General features: G+C 56.5%; 1 protein-coding gene across 10 annotated transcripts; it reads left to right on the forward strand.

Annotated features, from left to right (window-relative positions):
• Window positions 1-3,862: 3,862 nt before the first annotated feature.
• BRD2 (bromodomain containing 2) lies at window positions 3,863-14,255 on the forward strand. Of its 10 annotated transcripts, none has more exons than XM_087884982.1 (12): window positions 3,863-4,182; window positions 6,379-6,679; window positions 7,523-7,660; window positions 8,146-8,287; window positions 8,472-8,689; window positions 8,890-9,264; window positions 10,442-10,570; window positions 10,669-10,947; window positions 11,045-11,247; window positions 11,467-11,783; window positions 13,109-13,234; window positions 13,345-14,255. In XM_087884982.1, exons 2-12 carry the CDS (start codon window positions 6,488-6,490, stop codon window positions 13,473-13,475), a joined length of 2,250 nt encoding a protein of 749 aa, XP_087741108.1. In that variant the 5' UTR covers window positions 3,863-4,182; window positions 6,379-6,487; the 3' UTR covers window positions 13,476-14,255. The 10 variants fall into 10 exon arrangements, with proteins under 10 accessions (XP_087741108.1, XP_087741109.1, XP_034286766.1 ...); XM_087884983.1 differs by having other exon boundaries at window positions 13,112-13,234; XM_034430875.3 differs by having other exon boundaries at window positions 3,867-6,030.
• The last annotated feature ends 3,759 nt before the right edge of the window (window positions 14,256-18,014 follow it).

Raw genomic sequence — 18,014 nt, forward strand, 5'->3', positions numbered from 1 at the left:
TCGCCCCTTCTGTTCAACATTTATGTGAAGCCACTGAGTGAGATCATCTGTGGTCTTGGGGTGAAAGTCCACCAGTACGCTGATGACACCCAGCTGTACATCTCCACCCCAGACCACCCCAACGATGCCCTTGATGTGATGTCTCGCTGCCTGGAGGCCGTGCGGGTCTGGATGGGGAGAAATAGGCTCAGACTCAACCCTTCCAAAACTGAGTGGCTGTGGCTTCCGGCGTCCCGATATAGTCAGCAGGTGCCATCCTTGACTATTGGGGGTGAATCATTGGCCCCCACGGAGAGGGCTCTCAATCTGGGCGTCCTCCTGGATAAACCGCTGTCTTTAGAAGAGCATCTGACGGCCGTGGCCAGGGGGGCCTTTTATCAGGTTCGCCTGATTCGCCAGTTGCAGCCCTTTCTGGACCGGGACGCCTTGCACATGGTCACTCACGCCCTTGTCACCTCCTGGCTGGACTATTGTAATGCTCTCTACATGGGGTTTCCCTTGAAGACCACTCGGAGGCTCCAACTGGTCCAGAATGCGGCCGCGCAGGTAGTTATGGGCGCAACTCGTTGTGCCCATGTGACACCCCTCCTGCGTGAGCTGCCCTGGCTCCCAGTGGTCTTCCGGGTGCGATTCAAGGTGTTGGTCACCACCTTTAAAGCGCTCCATGGCATAGGACCCGGGTACCTTCGAGACCGCCTTCTGCTACTGATAGCCTCCCACCGGCCAGTTCACTCCCACAGAGAGGGTCTCCTCAGGGTGCCATCGGCCAAGTTATGTTGGCAGGCGACACCCAGGGGGAGGGCCTTCTCTGTGGGAGCCCCAGCCCTGTGGAACGAACTGCCCCTGGAAATACGTAAGATCTCTGACCTCTGGGTATTTCGCTGTGCACTGAAGACCCTGTTGTTCCGCCAGGCCGGGCTATCAACATAATAATTTTAGATTGGGGTATTTTAAATTTCTGGGGTTTTAAATTGAGCCGAATTTATTTAATAATTTTAAATTTTTAATTGATGTTTGTCTTGTGTTTTTAAATAGGCTGTACACCGCCCTGAGTCCTTTGGGAGAAGGGCGGTATAGAAATAAAATTATGCTTATACCCGCATATGACGGCCGTGGCCAGGGGGGCTTTTTATCAGGTTCGCCTGATATGCCAGTTGCACCCCTTTCTGGATCGGGACTCCTTGTGCACAGTCACTCATGCCTTGGTTACGTCACGCCTGGACTACTGCAATGCTCTCTACATGGGGCTCCCCCTGAGGAGCACCCGGAGGCTCCAGCTGGTGCAGAATGCGGCCGCGCGGGTGATTATGGGAGCGACGTGGTGCTCCCACGTAACACCTCTCCTGCGCGAGCTACATTGGCTCCCGGTGGCCTTCTGGGTGCGCTTTAAGGTGTTGGTTCTCATCTTTAAAGCGCTCCATGGCTTAGGGCCAGGGTATTTGCGAGACCGCCTGCTGCTACCGATAACCTCCCACCGGCCAATACGCTCTCACAGAGAGGGCCTCCTCAGGGTGCCTTCTGTCAGGCAATGTCGGCTGGCGGCCCCCAGGGGGAGAACCTTCTCTGTGGGGGCACCCGCCCTCTGGAACAAGCTACCTCCCGGAATACGGCTGATTCCGGATCTCCGCACTTTCCGTAAGGCCCTGAAGACGTTTTTATTCCATCAAGCCGGCCTAGCCTAAATGGTTCTTAATACCATCGACCATGGTATTATGCTGCACCGGTTGGAAGAGTTGGGGATGGGGGGCACTGTATTACGGTGGTTCTTCTCCTTTCTCTCCGACCGGTCGCAGTTCGTGTTGGCAGGGGGGCAGAGGTCGACCTCAAGGCCTCTTATATGTGGAGTGCCTCAGGGGTCGGTCCTCTCGCCCCTCCTGTTCAACATTTATGTGAAGCTGCTGGGCGAGATCATCCGTGGCTTTGGGGTGAGATACCACCAGTACGCTGATGACACCCAGCTGTACATCTCCACCCCAGGCCACCCCAACGATGCCCTTGAAGTGATGTCCCAGTGCCTGGAGGCTGTACGGATCTGGATGGGGAGGAACAGGCTCAAGCTCAACCCTTCCAAGACTGAGTGGCTGTGGCTCCCGGCATCCCGATATAGTCAGTTGACTCCATCCCTGACTATTGGGGGCGAGTCGTTGGCCCCCACAGAAAGGGCTCGCAATCTGGGAGTCCTCCTGGATAGGCAGCTGTCCTTGGAGGAACATCTGACGGCTGTAACCAGGGGGACCTTTTGTCAGGTTCGCCTGATCCGCCAGTTGCGGCCCTTTCTTGATCGGGATTCCCTGTGCACAGTCACTCATGCCCTCGTCACCTCTTGCCTTGACTACTGCAACGCTCTCTACATGGGGCTCCCCTTGAGGAGCACCCGGAGGCTCCAACTGGTCCAGAATGCAGCAGCGCGGGTAGTGACGGGAGCAGCCTGGCGCTCCCATGTAACACCGCTCCTGCGCGAGCTGCACTGGCTCCCAGTGGTCTTCTGGGTGCGCTTCAAGGTGTTGGTTATCACCTTTAAAGCGCTCCATGGCATAGGGCCTAGCTATCTTCGAGACCGCTTGCTGCTATCAACGGCCTCCCAGTGACCTGTGCGCTCCCACAGAGAGGGCCTCCTCGGGGTGCCATCAGCCAAACAGTGCAGGCTGGTGACCCCCAGGGGGAGGGCCTTCTCTGTGGGGGCACCTACCCTCTGGAATCAATTGCCTCCAGAGATAAGGAGAATCCACGACCTCAGTGCCTTCCGCTGTGCCCTTAAAACCTTCCTTTTCCAGCAAGCCGGGCTGGCCTAATTTTTTAAAGTGTTTTTTAATTGTTTAGTTTATCGTTTTTAATTAACGGGGCCAAATTCATATATATATTTTTAACTGTATTTTAATATTTGTATTTGATGTTTTTATTTGGCTGTTCACCGCCCTGAGTCCTCAGGGAGAAGGGCGGTATACAAATTCAAAGTAAATAAATAAATAAAATAAATAAATTGGGATTTTAAATTTTATGGATTTGGGGGTTTTAAATTGGGAAGCCAGTGATTTAATTCTTTTTAATTATCTCAACTTTTGTATTTGTATGTTTTTTAATTTTGGCTGTTCACCGCCCTGAGTCCCTTCTGGGAGAAGGGCGGTATATAAATTAAATAAATAAATAAAATACCCAGTCAAGGTTTTATTTCCACCAGACCAGCTTCATTCAGGTGCCTTCAAGGACCACCACCCCCCGTTTTCACCCTCCCCATCAGTGCCCCCCTCAACCCCCAAACCCAGCAACCCTTGGCCGTTTATGCCGCACCTTCCATTCTGGGGCCCCGGGGAGAAACGGCAGCGGGGGGGGGGAAGGGAACCCCTAATTGGGGGAGGGGGTGGGCTGAAATGTGTGTGGGGGGGGCTTGCTGCGATCGGCTTGGCGGAGGGGATTCTTTCTAAGGGGAGCTTCGGGGCTTGCGGGGACTTCCAGGCCCCCTTGAGCGGCCGAGGCGGCTCTTTCCAGCCTGGGGGCTCGCCTTCATTCCTCCCTCCCCCCACCGCCCACCCCATACCCCCGCCCTTGGCCCCTGAGGAGGAGCTTCCTTCAATCGGAAAGCTGCAGGGGACACCAGAGGTCATCTGCCCGGATCCCCGGGGACTTTCCTTCCCACCCGCCAGCCAGCCACGCGCGGCGCTTCTCCGGCTGGGCAAAGCGTAAACCTTCTGCGCGTGCGCAGAGGGCCCCCTAGTCCCGCCCGCCGTTGCGGGACCAGAAAGGAAACCTCCGCACCCATCAGGCGCCACGGGACTCGGACTCGGAGCCCGGCGGCGGGCTGCAACAAACCGCGACTGCGCACGCGTCCCACCGCTCCCGCACCGCTGCGCACGCGCGGTAGTAGATAGAGGGGGGAGTGAGGCGGGGCATGCGCAGTCGGTATCTCCGGGCGTCGCGGGAGCCATGCTGATTTTACGCCCAAAGCGGGACTCGGACGGGGGCGGGGGCCGACGGAAAGGGACCGCATCGGCGGGCCGTTTTTTTCGGGACTCGTTTCAGTCGGCGGCAGGCTGCGCGGCGGGAAAGGCGGAACGAACGGTTCTCCGACGGCATCCGGGCTTTTCGGAACGACGGCCGCGAGGAGGTCACGTGACGGCGGGGTCCAATCGGAGCGCGGTGACGTGAAGTTTACCCGCCCGCCCATGGCGGCCGCGGCAGCGCTTGGTAGGATTTTCGCTTCACTAACTACATAGAGGACCAGTTTTTTTCCCCGCTCCCGCTCTTTCCCGGTCCGGCGGCGCCGTCCGGCGAGCGGGGAAGGCGAACTCGGGGCCTTTCGCTTCGCGGCCCCTCCCGCTAGTGTCGGCCAATGGGAACGGCGCTCGGCGGTCACGTGACGGCCCGGCTCCCGCCTCCGCCTCGAAGGCGCTGAGGGGGCCGGGGGGGACTCAGGCGGCGCCTCAATACGCAGCGGCCAACCTGAGGGACCGGGGGGGGGAGGTGTTTGATGGAATCTACGGAGGGGTGTGTGATAGAATCAGCGGGCATCCCCCCTCCCTCCGCGCGAGATGGAAGCGCCCGTGGAATCGCTGAGTCATGGCGTCCTGGCGAAGGGGGGGGGAGCTCGCTCCCGTGCGCCCTTCAGACCCGGGGACCCTCCCCGACCGGAAATGACTCAGCGGCGACATTCGGCTGCCATACTCGCAAGAGCGCGGCCTGCGTTGGAAGGCCGAGGGGGGGGGCCGTGGGCGTTCTAGGTGAGGGATTCCGTCGAGGCGCTTCGGCCGAGCCCCCTGCGGCTCAGCATCTTTTGTGCGGCGCCTGAGGAGAGACACGGATTTTGGCAGGAAGCGCCGGCTGAGGCGGCCAATGCCCGCTTTCCCGCCTGACGCTTCATTTCCCGGGGTAGGGACTCTTTCGGAGGGAGGAAGGGGACGGGGCCGCCGTTCCCCTTCCGCCGCCCTGATTCTCCGCTGTCCAAAATGGCGCCTCTCCCGTCTCCCCTCCCTTCCCCCCGCGGTGAGCAGAGGACGACAACAGCCAACGGGCGCGCTCCTATTGCCGCCCCGCCCCCGCTCGGCGCGCGGGCCAATCGGGAGGGAACGAATAGCAGCGAGGCCCAATGCGTGAACCGGCCGCCAGAGTCGGGGGCACTGGAGGGGGCGGAGAGCGGAAGCGTGATTGACCCGAGTGTCGCCCAATCGTGGGTCGCCGCCGTCCGTCGTCCCGCCCCATGCGATCTGTCGAGGCTCCGAACGGGCGTGGCTGGGCGGGATGGTGATGTCAGCCCCTCTCTCGGCCAATCGGGGCGCGGCGAGCGTCTATATAAGGGCGGTCGGGGGCAGGCCGATAGGCGCCATTTCGTTGTAGCGAAGGAAGGATCTTGTTCTGCGCGCGAGGGAGCCAGCGCGAGTGCGGCGAAGAGGGGGCGGACTCTATCCAGAGACATCGTCGCCGGCGGGCCCCAATCGCCAGCCGTCGCTGTAGCCACCACTCGGATCCTCCTCCCGGCTTCCGTAGCGGTGGCCGCCCCCGCCCGTCCCACCCTTCAGGGAGAGCCCGCCGGCCGAGGCGGAGCGCGGCTACCGTAGTCCCCCCTACAATCCACTGCCATCCGCGGCGCCGCCCGCGACGACCGGCCCGGCTCCCGGCGCTTCCGGACGCGGCGGCTCCCGGGACTTGGCGGCGCCCCGTATTTCGTGCCCCGCGGCAGGCGGCGTCCCCCGAGGCCTCGCGAGCGGGAACTCTCCTGCAGCGCCGCGCAGCTGCGGAGGCCGCCATTTTCTGAGCTTTTGCGCCGCTCGGCCGACCGAGGAGCGGGAGGAGGAGGAGGAGGCGGAAGACCCGGCGCTCCCGCGCGCCCCGCCATGCAGCGGCCCCTCCCCGCGATGCGCCTGTGAGCCGCGCGCCCAGCAAGGTGGGGGGCTCCCCCGAGGCCACGGAGGCGCCGTCGGCGGCGGCGGCTGCTGCTGCTGCTGCAGCGAAACCCTCCCGGGAGACAGGAGGAGGAGGCGGCGGCGGCTGCGGGGCATCGGCGGCGGGCATGCTGCAGAACGTGAACCCCAACGGCAAGTAGGTACCGGCGGCCAGGGAGGGAGGGAGATAGGGAGGAGCGGCGGCGGTGACGGACGTCTCCCTGCCGGCGCGGCTGGGCTGGGCCCGGCGGCCGGATTGCCTAGCAACCGGGCGCCCTCCTGCAAGCCCGCCCGGAGCCTCGCGCGCCTGTCGCGATCGGGAGGCTCCCGCTTCGGTCGGAGCAGGGAGGGAGGGAGAGCGCGACCCGCCACTGGGCTCCCCGGCTTGATCGACCTGCCTCGCTCGCTCGCTGGCTCTGTGTCGCGCTCCGCTACGGTGCCGGGCGGCGTTCTTCGCGCTCCTGCCCGGCTCCGCTGAGCGGCCCTTGTCCCCGTCTTCTTGCAGGCTGCTGGGCGAGGGCAATGCCGGCCTGGTGGGCCTGGCGGTGGAGTCGACGCCGGGGAAGCGGATCCGCAAGCCGTCGCTGCTCTACGAGGGCTTCGAGAGCCCCACCATGGCCTCCGTCCCAGCCCTCCAGCTGGCCCAGGCCAACCCGGCCCCTCCCGAGGTCTCCAACCCCAAGAAGCCTGGCCGGGTTACCAACCAGCTCCAGTACCTGCACAAAGTGGTGATGAAAGCGCTCTGGAAGCACCAGTTCGCCTGGCCCTTCCGCCAGCCGGTGGACGCGGTCAAGCTGGGGCTCCCGGTAACCATCCCTTCCTTCCCTGGTGGGGGGCCTGGTCGTGCACATCCCGCTTGTGTGGTTTCTGGCTTTTCCCAGGACTCCCTCCCTCCCTCCCTCTGGCTGACGGCTGGGGCAGAGCTTGGGGTGGTCAGGAGTGGCGCTGGTGTCGGGTCCATCATCTCTGTCTTTTCTGGCTGCTGCCGTGTTGGCTTTTGGATCTCGGGCTCCGTCTCCCCGACAAGATGCCATTTCCCTTAGCGGAGTGACAGTCAGTCAGGGTCCTTGCGAGTCGTTAGGGTCTCTCCCACCGAAAGGCTCTGGGGGGCCATGTGGAGGTTGCAGCCGGTCCTCCTCCCTCATGTCCCTACAAAGGCATGGATGAGAGGATGCAGCTGCTTCTGCGCCATTCCCCGTCTAATCTCTTCTGACCTGAATGCGTTTTGCAGATTCCCATCCATGACTTTGTAGAAGACATCAAGCGGCCCCCCAAAATTAACGATCGGCACCTAAGGAGTTAAAGCCCAGAGGTAAAATCTGTCTAGGTTTATGCTTGTCAGCTTGTTTGGTTACATGGGAGCGCAGTCCTTTCAAGTAGTAGGGTGGCCCGGGTGAGGGGGAGGTAGTAGCTTTTTCAGAAATAGGCCGTAGATGTGTCCCTAAGGCCAGAATGGGGGGGGGGGCTTCCTTGTGTTTTTGACGCATTCTTATAAACTTTGAATGCTTAGTTGCAAAGTTGCAAAGTTAGCTGCTTAGTTGCAAAGTTGCCTAGGCAGTGAGGGGGACCCCGGGTGTCTGTCTGTCTGCGTGAGGAGCGGCTGCAGTGTCGCTGATGGCCGGGCCCTGCATGCCCCTCTCTGTCTGCAGGACTACCACAAAATCATCAAGCAGCCGATGGACATGGGCACCATCAAGCGACGCTTGGAGAACAGCTACTACTGGAGTTCAGCCGAATGCATGCAGGACTTCAACACCATGTTCACCAACTGCTACATCTACAACAAGGTGAGCCTGGAGATGGAGGTGCCTGTAGCCGCGTCTCTGGGTGCTCCTGGTCCTTCAAGGGATGAAGCAGTGGACTTGGTTTGACTGGTTTGCTTTAAATCCTGTGTGCCAGGCACCTAAACGACTGCCCTGCGTACAGTGAATTTGTCCAGCTGGTCAGATCTGCAGCAAGTTGCTTTCTTCTAGTGCAGGTCAGCTATGGGAGGCTGTTTTCCTACTGTAGGAAGGTCTGGCTCAAACTTAATTTGAGAATCCATTGAGATTAAGAACAGTAACCTCAGATGTGCCGACTGCTGAATCCTCATCAGCTGTTTTTGGAAAGTTTCTGGAGACTTTCTGCAGTTTTAGGGTTCTTAGTGCTAACCTTTTTTTAGTTCTGCCTGAAGGTTTTGGTAGGAAAGTGGTACTGAGGTGGTCACGGCATCAATCTGCGAAGCTTCACGCAATCTGCCCCTTGCCTTTTTGCTGATTGTTGCTCGTTGCAGCCCACAGACGATATTGTGCTGATGGCCCAGACGCTGGAGAAGATCTTTCTGCAGAAAGTGGCCCAGATGCCGCAGGAGGAGCAGGAGATTGTCATCACCGTGGCCAAGAACAGCCACAAGAAGGGAGCATCTCGGGCAGCAGGTAACAGAGGCGCAGAGATCCAGGCACTAGTCATGGAGTTGGCAGGGAGAAAGGACCAGGAGAGGTTTTAAACCCTGCGTGCCTTACAAGAGGGGTGGGGAGGGGGAGGTGCTCCTGGTTTGGGAATGGGACAGTGGGGATGAACTTGTTTCTTCTGCTAATCTGTGGTGATTTTGTTCCCCAGCCCTCCTGGCAGCAGCCAATGCCGCTGCCCAACAAGTTCCGGCCATCTCTTCGGTGTCCCACACCGGGTTGTTCTCCAGCAGCACAGACATCCCCACCACGATCATCAACATCCCCCATCCCTCCGTCATCTCCACCCCTCTCCTCAAGCCGCTGCACTCCACCGCTGCCTCCCAGCCGCTGCTGGCCGTCCCTGCGCCCACGCACCCGGTGACCAAGGTGAGCTCGGAGCACGATGGCAGGCACCGTGGTCGGCTAGGTAGGAGGCTGCTGTTCGGGCCAGGGGCTTTGGCTGCTGTCCTCAGGTCCCATCAGCATCCCCCAGTTACAGCACTGTAACCGGGGGATGCTGTCCTCGGGTCCCATCAGCATCCCCCGGTCACTGGGAATTCAACTAAGTTGTTTGTTGCCATCCACAGAAAAAAGGCGTCAAGCGGAAAGCAGATACCACGACTCCCACGCCCACGGCCATCATTGCCACCAGCGGAGGAGAGTCTTCTCCCTCCGCTGCCATCTTGGAGACCAAGGCGGCCAAGATTCCTGCCCGGAGGGAGAGCGGGCGCCCCATCAAGCCTCCCCGGAAAGACCTGCCAGATTCACAGCAGCACCAGACGTCCAAGAGAGGCAAGCTCTCTGAACAGCTCAAGTACTGTAATGGCATCCTCAAGGAGCTCGTCTCCAAGAAGCACGCGGCCTATGCTTGGCCCTTCTACAAGCCTGTCGACGCCTCCGCGCTGGGTCTCCACGATTACCACGAGATCATCAAGCACCCAATGGACCTCAGTAGCATTAAGGTGAGCTGGAGGGCAGGGCAGCGCCTCGGATCTATCTGGTGGTTCTCTTGAACTTGCTTTGACAGGGCTCCCGGGCAGGCGGGTGGGTGGGCCATGGATGGCAGCAGTGAAATCTCCTTGGGGTAGAGTGCAGGGATAGAGCCAGGCATTCACCGGTTCTCCTGATGGCTTCCTTTTCCTTGCTTTTGCTTTGCTTCACCGGGTGAGATGGAAATGAAAACACATTGATTGCACCTTCTCCTATCTGGTTATTTATTTTCTTCCTAGCCCACCTTCATTATTTTTATAAATTACCAAGGTAGGGAACCCACAATGAGACACAATTCTCTCATTTTCCCCATAACAACGATGTGAAGTGGGTTGGGAGAGAGGGATTTGAACTTGCAAGTCTCCTACTTTCTAGCCTGGTGTCTTGGCCGGTAGACCAAACCGGCTTTCTATGTGGAACGATAGCGTTAAAAGGGGGGGGGAATTGCGCTTCCCTGCCCCCAAAGTGGGCCACCTTTTTTCCTCCACTCTGCTCTGCTTCCCTTGCCAATAGGGTGTAAAGCCTGGCCCTGAGAGAGAAGATAGGGCAAATGTGTCAGAAAACATTTTCCAGTGCTTGGCCTACAGCCTATAGTAGGGGAGGCCCCCAAGCATTTTCTCAGCAATAAAAAGGCATTTCCGAAAACGCTGCAATTTTGCTTGGTGGTCTTGCTTTTGGCGTGGGGAAGGTTGACAAATATATGCAGTACCGCATATATTTGCAGGCCTGAGATGAAGCTGGTTGCTTGGGCTGGTAGCACCTGTGTCGAATAGTTGTTGTGCACTAATGCACAGAAGTGATGGGTTCTGTAGTTTGTGGGTGATAAATGATGGGGTGCGGAAAAGGGTTTGGCTCCCCGGGCCCCACGACATGTGCCCGAGTCACTTTGTGGAAGGTTAGGGGCAACCTTTGTTGTAAGCCGCCCAGAGTCCCTTGGGGGTTGGGCGGCATAGAAATGTGATTAAATAAATAAATAAACTTGCAGCACTCTCAGTTGGGACTTAAATGGGTCCCGTGGGGATATTTCGTTGCCAGAGATTGTATTACCCCCTGCGTGTGTGTTGAATGCTCTGGATTTTGTGGCCTCATTGTGTTCTTTTCTTCCCATCCCCTTGTTTCCTTCCCCTTTGTCCCGTGGGCCCCCCGCAGCGCAAGATGGAGAACCGGGAGTACCACGATGCACAGGAGTTTGCTTCTGATGTGCGGCTGATGTTCTCCAATTGCTACAAGTACAATCCTCCTGACCACGATGTGGTGGCCATGGCCCGCAAGCTGCAGGTGAGCCACGGGAATCCGATGATGGGGGGCCTCCTTGCGCCCCTCCCTGTTTTGGTGGCCAGAGCAATAATGGGGGATTTGTCTCCATGGTCCTGCAGGACGTCTTTGAATTCAGCTACGCCAAGATGCCTGATGAACCCCTCAATGTCAGCCCCCCCTCGACATCGCTCCCACAGCCGGGGCTTCTGATGAAGTCCTCCACAGATGACTCCTCGAGCGATGAGGAGGAAGAGGAGGACGATGACAACGAAGAGGGGGACGACGACGACGACGGGGACGAAGATGAGAGCAGCAGTGAGAGCTCCTCGGACTCCGAGGAGGAGAGTTCGGACTCCGAAGAGGAGCGAGCCAATCGGCTGGCTGAGCTGCAGGAACAGGTGAGGGGGACGAGGCAGAGCCGCCATTGGCCTTTGTGGGAGAGGGGGAAGAGAAGGGGGCCCTCTGCAATTTCTCCATCTGCCTTTCCTCCTCCAGCTGCGGGCAGTGCATGAGCAGCTGGCAGCCCTGTCCCAGGGACCGGTTTCCAAGCCCAAGAAGAAGCGCGACAAGAAGGAGAAGAAGAAAAAGAAGAAGTCGGATAAGCGCAAAGCCAAAGCAGGAGACGAGGAAGCCCGCGCTCACCCGGCCCAACTGAAGAAGTCGAAGAAGGCCAGCGGTGGTGGGAGCGGCGGGAGCAAGTGAGTAGTGGGGATGGTGTCCGGGGGGAGGGGGGAGAGAACACCAGCTGGGTGATGAGACTCTTTCCCCGGCGGATCGACCGTGGCGAGCTCTGTATGTAAACAAGCCAAGACAGTCTGACAGCTGTTGCTCCCCCCACCCCACCCTTTTGGCGGCCGAGGGCCGGTGGGCTGCCCGTCACCTGAACGCCCCTCTCCCCCCTCCGCCTCCCCTGCCAGGAACGCCAAGAAGTCGGGCTCCAAGGTGGTGGTGGCTCCCCCGGTCCCTGTGCTCTTTGACTCGGAGGAGGAGGAAGAGAGCAAGCCAATGAGCTACGACGAGAAGCGCCAGCTCAGCCTGGACATCAACAAGCTGCCTGGGGAGAAGCTTGGCCGGGTGGTGCACATCATCCAGTCGCGGGAGCCCTCCCTGAGGGACTCCAACCCGGAGGAGATCGAGATCGACTTCGAAACCCTCAAGGCCTCCACGCTGCGGGAGCTGGAGCACTACGTCCTCTCCTGCCTGCGCAAGAAGCCCCGGAAGCCCTACAGTGAGAGTGAGTCGGGGGTGGGGTGGGGAACGTGGCTGGTCTCCCATTTCTGTGGGGAAATCTGTTCTGACTTTGTCTGCTGGGGGGGGAAGGGGGGCTGAAGACCCTGGCAGAAGGGGCCCCCTCTGGACTAGGCGGGCGATCTGCCTTGCCCTGTTTTATTTCACGCAGGCAGGGTACGAGGCGGGGGGGGAGGAAAGAGAGCAAGATGTCTGCATGTCTCCTCATGCCCGTTTTTCTCCCGTGTTGCCTTTGGTTTTGAAAAACAGCCTGAATTGGTCCTCCGCTCGGGGGCTCCAGGAGGGTTTCAGTGCTAGATTCAGGCAATCTCCCCCCTCCCCGCAGTAGAAATGGTGTCTCCCTTCATGGCGCAGGCAGCCCTGATCCCATGGAGGGTTTCATTCTGGCCTTTTTTACAAACAAACCTGGATAGGAAAATCATGTTGAGGTTTTTTCTGTGCGGGGGAATATATGCTCAGCCTGATACGGCTGTGACCTTCCCCATCTTGTCTACTTGGGGGGAGTTGCAGCCTTTCAGTGATTTCAGCTGCTTTACAACCTTGAATTTTGCTTGGCTCCTGGAAAGCGCTCTTGGCCTCCTCCCTCCTCCTCCTCCTCCTCCTCCTCCTCCTCCTCCTCCTCCTCCTCCTCCTCCTCCTCCTCGTGTGGGTCTGTCCTTGAACTCCCTCCTCTGGCCAGCTGGATTCATGTGGGAGGCCTCCCCACCACTTGAGCCGCCCAGCTGTGTTCTAAGTGGGTCATTTAGGAGGGTGGCCATTGGTGCCGGCCTTGCTGCCCAGGTTTTCATTGAAGCCGCCCAGCTGGGAGGGGGGCACAGAAAACTCCCTAGAAAGACAGAAAGCCTTAATTTTTAAAAATAAGGACTTGGGGGTCTGAACTTGGATTTCCTCAGAGGGTCCTGATAAATGGTGTTTTAGGCAGGGATTAGTTCCAACCCACTTCCTCCACCGCACATCACGTTGCCCAGATGCCCCCGTGGCTCTTGCTGCTGTTTTCTCTGGCGTGGAAGGCTTTGTCAGAAGGAGGCGGCTGGGTGGCCTCCGTTTTGCCTGGAGACACTGGTTGCTGGGCTCACATTTTACATTACCGGTTTCTTTAACCATGGTTTAATATATAAGCCAGAGTCCGGTGGGTTCATCAGCCTGACATAAGGATCACATGGCAGCAATAGGGGTTTCAGGGGCTTAGTCGGGGGCCCAGCTGGGTGGCCTCTGTTGCCGGACAGCTTGTCCTTTTGGGGAGCTGAAGCATCAGGGTTTGTGCTTGTGTGGCAAGCCCTGTGGGAGTCCCTTGACCAGGATTCTCCTCAGCAGCCCTGAAGAAGCCGGTGGGCAAGACGAAGGAAGAGCTGACCCTGGAGAAGAAGCGGGAGCTGGAGAGGCGCTTGCAGGACGTCAGTGGGCAGCTGAACTCGGCCAAGAAGCTGCCCAAGAAAGGTCAGTCAGGCAGTCACAGCAGCAGCCGGCGCCATGGGCCTGGGTGGGTGGGAGGGGGGCTCTCCTGGTCCAGGGCTGACCTTCCTGTCTCTCTCGTTCCCCTCCTGCAGCCAATGAGAAGCCAGAGTCTGCCCAGCAGGTGCCCATCTCCCGCCTGAGCGCCAGCAGCTCCAGCTCCGACTCCAGCAGCTCCAGCTCCTCTTCCTCCTCCTCGGACACAAGCGACTCGGACTCCAGCTAGGCAGCCGCGGGGCAAGCGAGGAGAGACGGCCAGGCGAGAGGGAAGCCGGAAGAGGAGGCCGGTTCCGCAGGATCGGAACCCGGAAGAGCGAGACGAGCGAAGGGCTCCCCCTCGGGGTCAGCGCGGGAAGGCTCGGCCGCTGGCTCCCCTCTCCTCCCCACTGGACCGTGGTGGGGCGAGAGCTGGTCCCCCACCCTGTTTGTGCTTCGGTTGGAGGGGGGGTTGCTGGGACTGTGTACAGGTTGCTCTAGAAGGGAGGCTGCCTTGAACTCCAAAGCCTTTGTGTAGTTTTTATCCGGCATTTAGCGAGTTTTGAGTTTGTTGACGCTCCTTCTCCAGAGGGACAGAGACGGCCTGGGGCGGGATGTGCCCCCCCCATGCTCCAGCTTGGAGCCCCCTCCCCTCTCAGGTGGGGGAGGGGAGGAAAGTTGCCTCCTCCTCCTCCTCTCACTTGCTCCCCCCCTCCCCCAGCACTCGAGGTTCTTTATTTATTCCCCCTCCTCCTCCTCCTTCTTCCCCCTCGTTGGCTTCCCTGGGACCCGGAGTGAGTGCAACCGTGTATGTCCTTGGCACAATCGCCACCGCATGTTCTTTGCCCCTCGGGGGCGGCTGCCCTTCGGAAGAGGAGAGGCGGCCCTCTTGAGTTTTTTACGTTGACTGTATATTTTTTCTACTGTTTCTTTTATTCCCACTTGTTCATCTTCTAGGGCTCTGTTTCATCTTACTGTATGTTAAATCTTCTGGTTCTTTAACATGTAAATAAAAAAAAAAATGGTACAAGCCGGTGTCTGGAGGGCTGAGTGGGGTGCAGAGGTTGAAGGTTGAGCTTTTAGAGCAATTCTGGGAGTTGAAGTCATAAAGGGGACGACATAGTTCCCCACCTTTGTTCTAGAGAATCTGTAGGGGGTGTCCTCCCCCCCTTGGTCTGCTCTCCCCTCCTCCCCCCCCCAGCAATCTATCCTTGAGGGTCCCCAAGATGAACATTCCCTGTTCCAGCAACTGGCCTGATGGGATCAATGGGGGAGACGGGGACAAAATGGCTGCAATAGCCATGTTCTCTTCCAGTCCTCTGATGCTTCCTTTGTGCAGGAGAATGTTTGGGTGCTGCATAGAATGTTAATATAATATATACGTTTTTCATGGCAAAACCTTTGTTTCAGACGGATTCTAAGGTTTTTCCTTGAAAAGATTTTGTTTCTCATCATTCCTCAATTCAACTGAAGAACGAGAAGCGAAACTTCTTCAAGGAAAAACAAAAGTCCAGTTAGTTGCCTTTTGAAAAAAGCACCTTTGGGACAACCACAACCTGGATCATAGACAAAATGTGTCACATAATTTTGATTTTCCAGGTTTTTTTTGGGTGGCAGTCATTAAGCAAACTCCTTGTTAGCTGATGGGACACCTTTGCCAAAATCTGGAAGTAAACAGTCATGGCCACAGGATTTTAGGAGGAGGTCATTTTGTGAAGATCACTAAATGCCTGGTCATAAGTGAAGGACTATCTGTACAAAAACCTGTATGCCAGCCAGTCCCACAGTTTTGTGAGATGGGCAGCCATATATACAGGTAGTCCTCTCTGCTTACAGCCATTTGTTTAGTGACTGTTCAAAATCAGAATGTCACTGAAAAAAAGTCCTCTCCTGATGATAATTAAAATTTGGGCACTTGGCAACTAAGTGTATTTATTATGATGGGTTGCAGGATCCCAGGGTCATGTGGTCACCATCTTTTGGAGTTAGGACAAGCAAAGTCAGTGGGGGAGGGGACCCAGATTCCCTTAAAGGCATGGCTCACTTAGTTGCAGTGATTCATTTAGCAACTGCGGCAAAAAAAATGGTGATAAAAGTTGGGTGTGACTCACTTAACAACCCCTTTCCTTAAAATCTAATCTTGGCTTCAGGCCTGAGTTTCACACAACGAGAGGTGCGGTCAAACTTTCAAGTTGGGGTTTTTTGCTTAAGTCTATTTCAGGGGTCTCCAAACTTGGCAGTTTTTAAGATTTGTGGGCCAACTCCCAGAATTCCCCAGCCAGCCATGCTGGTCTGTATTTTTAACTTAATTCTGTTTCAGATTTTCTAAACTGCTTTGAGACCCTGGAATAGGTGACTAAGCAAATTTTATTAAATAACTAATAAATGAGAGCCAGTTTGGTGCTTGGGGGCGAAGGCGCCAGGCCAGAAACTGGCGTTCCCCAACTGCCTCAGCCATGAAGCCAGCTAGGTGACCTTGTGCCAGTCACTCTGCCTCAGTCCCCCAGAAAGAGGCAATGGCACATCACTTGTGGGAAACTTTAGCAAGAAAGCTGCAGGTGATCCAAAAATTGGACATGAATGAACCACCCAACCATCGGTGGGGAAAAGTGGGCCGGTGTCGTCTGCTGTTTCCGGTCCCCTTGCCAAATTTTGTCTGGGATGCCAAATAAGGCCAGTGGGAGGATCCTTCCGGAAGCTTCATACCCAGGCAGAGAACTGCTGCTCAGGCACATTTTCCTGCCTTTTTGGTAGCTCCCCCTCAGGTTCGACTGGCCTATGTGGTGCAGGGATTTTCCCGCCTTTTAGATTCCCCCCCCCCCATTCTTAAGAGGCAGCTGGGAGGTTTTCCCGCCTTTTAGGCTCTTCCCCGTAGGCTCAATTGGCCTGTGGTGTGAGGATTTTCTCACCTTTTAGGCTCCTCCCCCTCAGGCTCACCTGGCCCATGTGGTGCGAGGATTTTTCCTGCCTTTTAGGCTCCTCAGAAGCAGCTGGGAGGTTTTCCCGCCTTTTTTGCCCCGTCTGAAGGAAGAAAAGCTACGGGGGACGAGGTGTTGGAGGGCCCCCAGCAGCAACCATTTGACTAAAAATCTCCATTTCCGCCATTAAACCCATCCGGTCTTGAGTGTTGGAGGCCCGGTATGGGTGGCTTTGTACTCTCCACACAGCTTGAATTAAAACAATTCCCACCTTCCTGCCTGAGGAAAAGGAGGCAACATTTGAGGGCCCTCGGATGGCTCACCCTGTCAAAGCTGCACTAGACTGGGCTGCCGCTCAATTATATTTTGGCAGACTTTGGATTCTGTAGGAAATCTAAAGTACTAAAAGCCCAATTTTCCCCCCATCTGAGGAAGAGGCTGCTGCAGATTCAGGGAGGTTGGCATGGAAGGAAAGATACCAGCCCAAAGTCTCATGTAATTTGTAGCAGGACGTCCTCTGGTGGGACCAGGAGGAGCAGAAACACCTGGGTTCAAACGTGGCTTTACTTGGGTAAAAACCCATCATCTTGCCAGTAGAGCTTCACACCCCGATCAGCCTCAACTGTCGATGAGAAGTCGTCTTCCTCCTCAAGGAAAATCAGTTGCCTTTTTGAAAAAGCACTTCTGAGAATGTTTTCAGATTTGTCCTCACCAGCTTTCAAAAAAGTGGTAAGAACATAGAATCCTAGGACTGGAAGGGACCTTGGAGGTCTTCTAGTCCAAACCCTTGTCCAAGGCAATAGCCTTGATCCCATCCTGGAAAAATGGTTCTCCAGACTCTTTTGAAAACCTCCAGTGATAAGAGCACCCACGACTCTGGGGAGCAAGCTGTTCCTTTGACTAATCTCTCCCTGCCAGAAAGATAAGATAATACGAAACCAAAACAAACTCTCTCTTCCCCCAAAATATGCCAAACCTTGCTCTAGCTATCAAGGCTTGTCTGTGTGTGTCTCTTTCCAAGCCTCCAGAAAGAATAAATAAATAAATGGAGAGGAATGTGTAGGCCCATCGACCTCCAAACTCATCAGCAACCCTCCCGGCTCTTTGCCAGCTGGGTGACGAGTCTTCTGTTCTTATTTCTGTATCATAAACTACCACTTTCCAAGGATAAGCAGAATATTTCAGGATGTAGAGCAAAAGTCGGCTTCCTTCATTCTCTGGCAATGAAATTAATATGGGGGTGTGTGAACTTGCCGTTCATTAATTTCACTTAATTCAATCCAGCATTTCAATTCAACATAAATGCACAAATCTAAAATACATTATTATATTAGATACAGAAATTGAGCTCCAGTTGGAAAGGATATACCTGGAGAATCTTCATTTAAGGATGGCTCAGAGTTCCAATTGGCCTCAGAAAAAGGGATTTGCAATCCACCCCTTGTCCTTAGGACTGTCACACACACAATCCCTTGTGATTGCAATTCGGGTACTTCGCAACTGGCTCACATCTATAAACAGACAATAAGCACTTAGACTTATTTACCGTTTCACGGTGCTTTACAGCTGTCTGAGCCAGGGGTCTCCAACCTTGGCAACTTTAAGCCTGGCGGACTTCAACTCCTAGAATTTCCAACCAGTCGGCTGGGGAATTCTGGGAGTTGAAGTCCGCCAGGCCTAAAGTTGCCAAGGTTGGAGACCCCTGCTCTAAGCGGTTTACAGAGTCAGCATCCTGACCCCCAATAATCTGTAATATCGGTAATCATTTTACCAACCTCGGAAGGAAAGAGACAACCTTGAGCCGGTCAGGATCACACTCCAGGCTGTGGGCAGAGTCTACCTGTAGTACTGCACTCTTAAGTACTGCACCA

The sequence above is a fragment of the Pantherophis guttatus genome, chromosome 2 (genome assembly GCF_059756535.1).
Source record: "Pantherophis guttatus breed Tessera chromosome 2, ASM5975653v1, whole genome shotgun sequence".
Classification (NCBI taxonomy): domain Eukaryota; kingdom Metazoa; phylum Chordata; class Lepidosauria; order Squamata; family Colubridae; genus Pantherophis; species Pantherophis guttatus.

What these genes read in the sequence shown, in the direction of transcription:
- BRD2 (XM_034430875.3), top strand. Translation starts at nt 6,002, where the DNA reads ATGCTGCAGAACGTGAACCCCAACGGCAA. An exon ending in CCACGCACCCGGTGACCAAG is followed by an intron (nt 8,690 to 8,889) that starts GTGAGCTCGGAG and finishes TGCCATCCACAG; the next exon opens with AAAAAAGGCGTCAAGCGGAA. An exon ending in TGGACCTCAGTAGCATTAAG is followed by an intron (nt 9,265 to 10,441) that starts GTGAGCTGGAGG and finishes GGCCCCCCGCAG; the next exon opens with CGCAAGATGGAGAACCGGGA.